The following is a 3148-nucleotide window of genomic DNA, read 5'->3' on the forward strand; positions in this document are numbered from 1 at the left end:
ACAGGACTCAAGGAGGGAAATTATTGTCTTCCCTGAACCACAGTAAAATTCACAAGTTCACCCTGCTGGGATTCTGTCAAGGCACAACAGAATCAACTAGAGAACAAGGAGGAAGTCCTGGTAGCAGCTCAGTTTTAGCATGATATTTCAGTTGCATTCAGTATTGCCTATTATATCCTATGGGAATTACCAAATCAATTAACAAAAATCCTCCACTCTGGTTAACCTGGAAGAAGTATGTGTCCAAGTGACAGAAAGGAGTGCAGGCAGACTTGAGTTGGGAGAATGTGTTCCGCATTCTATCAAGTCACTCCTTTATGTAAAATACTAAGTGACTCCCTTGGCCTAGTGTCCCCACAATGGTCTGCTGTGGCTTGCCTGTTTCACTCACTAGATTTCAAATTCCTTGTGGACTGCGGTGCACCTTATTCCAATTAACTGCCCTCAGGCATGTCCAGTCCCCTGGGTCAGGCAAAAATGTGAGGAAAACCTCTTAAGCAATGTATCTCCCTGTCCTCCCTCCTTGGAAAAAAACACTCCACCCCCAAAATCACAAGTCTTTTTTTGGTTTTTGGCCCAGGTGTCCCAGGTCCCTCCTCCCGTAGGCCCCCTTCCCTGTGGGTCCAGAGGGTGTGACTTAAGGGCTGGGAAACCTGCACTCATTCTTTTCCCTCCATCCCCCTCTCCACCACATTCCCACCCTTTCTGCAAATCACAGCACTGCTCAGCCAGCACTCCCTCTATTGGTAATGCTTCGGTAATGAGCTGGAGTTAAAAGACAAAAACGCCAGGATGTCCCCCTCATGGTTCTGGACCTAATATTGCTTCTAAGGTTCCTTTCCACTGTTGGTTCCCTAGGTCCCACCTTTTTGTTCTTTACTTTTTTTTTTTTTTAATTCACAATATTTTTGGAGACTCCGGCCTCGCCCATTTCCAACATTTCTTATAGAGTATTTCTTCCCTTTCTTCACAGACTTTAAATCACGTTTAAAATTTTTTTTCTAGTGTGAATGAGAGCTATTAAGAGTCCAGAGGAAAAAAGTAGGACTCTAAAAGCTTATCAGATCCTCTTTTGAGAAAGCATTTTCCAGAGCGGGAGACAAAGTGGGGTTAAATTTTACGTGGGTGGTGAGCAAAAGCCAAGCAGCTAAGAACCCATGAAATCTTGTGGAGAAGAAGGTAAAGCCAAAATTAAAAAATGGTCCCTTGGAGCCAGCCCATTCTACGACCCCCTCCTCTACTCTGCCGCATAACTCCACTCTAGTGAATTAGACTTTGCTGCAGCGGCACTGCCCACGCATACTCAACCAAGATAGATTCAGACCACGCCAGCCATGCCACGAGGTGTTTTATTTTAATTAATCATACAAATAATTTTCTATAATATCCCAGGGCAAACCGGAGAATTTGGCAGTCCGATTGGGTGTTCCCTCAGGTACCAACAGGCCGGTGGCATCGGCGCGGAGTGCCTGGGTTCACAGTGCAGCTTGTGGTTGTGTCCATCTTGCAGGTGGCTCTTCCTCCACATCACGACGGGGGTCTCAGAGATGATGGGGGTGGGGAATCCTCTAGGCTCTTAGGAAATTTCACTCCGCTTTTCCTGCTCAATGGCTGCGGAGAGCGGGAAGCAGGCACCCGGGGTTGAAGCACCTTACAATCCCCACAAGCGATGCGCTCCCAAACCTGGCACCCACCAGGTCTGGGAGTTAAGAGGCTTGGGGCGGGGGAGACGGAGCACTTTGTGTAACCTTAAGGGTAGCAGGGGCCGCCCAAACCAGGGGCATTGGCCGGGTGGGGGTACGGTTGGCACGGAAAGGGCGGGTAGGGGGACTGCGCATGGAGGCCACGGACCCGGAGGCTGGGGCACACTTACTCTCTTTGGTCGGCAGGGTGTTCTTCTCCTGCGTCTCGGTTTTCTTCAGCTTGGCCTTATCGAAGCTGGCGATTTCCCCCATGTCCGGCTTGTCTGCCATTTTCTTAAAACAATACTAGTGGGCAAACCACGGAAGTTGGCCAAAGGCTGGGGCCAGCGCCCCCTCCCCGCACTCTCCGCCGACGCCTCTCGACTAGGCACTCCCTCCCGGGCGTTCCCGGCAGCGCGGAAGCCGAGGTTCTGGGTGCGTCCAGCACCCCCCTCCGAAGAAGACCCAGGGCGTGGCCGACGGGCTCTGGAGTCCCGCCAGGGAAGGGCGCCTGTTGCGGCCGCGGCCGCGGTGCTCCAACGGGTAGCACCAGCCCTGACCCCACCCGGCCCGATTCCCGCCCCAGAGCAGCGCTCACCGTGAATTCTTGCTCCAAACCGATCTCCAGATGCTCCCACTCGCGTTGCTGCAGCAAGAGACAAAAGAGTGGCGCCCGCCCCTCGCCTTATATACCCGGAGCCCCGCCCCGCCTCTCTCCCGCCGCAGCGGGGTAGGCGCCGGCACCGGAGGGGCGGGGCAGTGCAGGCGGCTCACTCCCCACTGCGCCTTCCCGGGCCGCGGGCTGGACTGGGCGCCGCCCTTCCCGCGCCCCGAACCCTAGCTCGTTGTGTTTCGAGGTGGGGGAGGAGGCACTGAGCCTGTGGGTTTTCTTTTGGGGCTGCGTACCCCTCCCTCCGAGAATTGGCTGCTCAACCCGCAGGAAGGGCGTGGGGGGCGATGGGGGAAGGGATGTGGGGGGGGGGGAGAGAGAGAGAGAGAGAGAGTGTGTGTGTGTGTGTGTGTGTGTGTGTGTTTATGTGTGGTGAGTAGTTGTGGATGTGCGGGCGTGCCCGGTCGCTGCAGCAACCCTTGCTCGCAGGCGACTCCCCACCCGTGTTGCCCCATGTCTCTTGCATTTGCCCCTCCAGGATCCCCTTCCCTTTCCCCTTTTCTTGTGTCGGGTGCTCCTTAAACGCTGTTACAAGCATTGTCTGAAGAGCGGAGGAGGGAGCCGGGAGTCCTTAGAAGGCGCACGGTGTTCCTTCTCCCGCAGGCCTCCAAGGGTGCGGCTTTCCTCCTTGAATTAACCTTGAAGATTATGTGGAAAACCTCATTTCTACAAACGTTCTTGTCTTTATTAGCCCGTGGCAGGAGTGGTATAATGTAATTATTCAAATCTTCCCTAGAAACGTTGAATTTTCACCCTGTGCAACACCTTTCATATTAAGTTCCATTATTTAGCTGTA

General features: G+C 53.7%; 1 protein-coding gene across 2 annotated transcripts; it reads right to left on the reverse strand.

The window, feature by feature from the left end:
- Positions 1-1331: 1331 nt before the first annotated feature.
- TMSB10 (thymosin beta 10) lies at positions 1332-2437 on the reverse strand. Of its 2 annotated transcripts, none has more exons than XM_081265485.1 (3): positions 2281-2437; positions 1874-1988; positions 1332-1611 (listed from the first exon to the last, which is right to left on the reverse strand). In XM_081265485.1, exons 2-3 carry the CDS (start codon positions 1971-1973, stop codon positions 1577-1579), a joined length of 135 nt encoding a protein of 44 aa, XP_081121611.1. In that variant the 5' UTR covers positions 1974-1988; positions 2281-2437; the 3' UTR covers positions 1332-1576. The 2 variants fall into 2 exon arrangements, with proteins under 2 accessions (XP_081121611.1, XP_081121612.1); XM_081265486.1 differs by having other exon boundaries at positions 1874-1976; positions 2281-2409.
- Between the last annotated feature and the right edge of the window lie 711 nt (positions 2438-3148).

This window comes from Spermophilus citellus (assembly GCF_964194105.1).
Source record: "Spermophilus citellus genome assembly, chromosome: 13".
Lineage (NCBI taxonomy): Eukaryota > Metazoa > Chordata > Mammalia > Rodentia > Sciuridae > Spermophilus > Spermophilus citellus.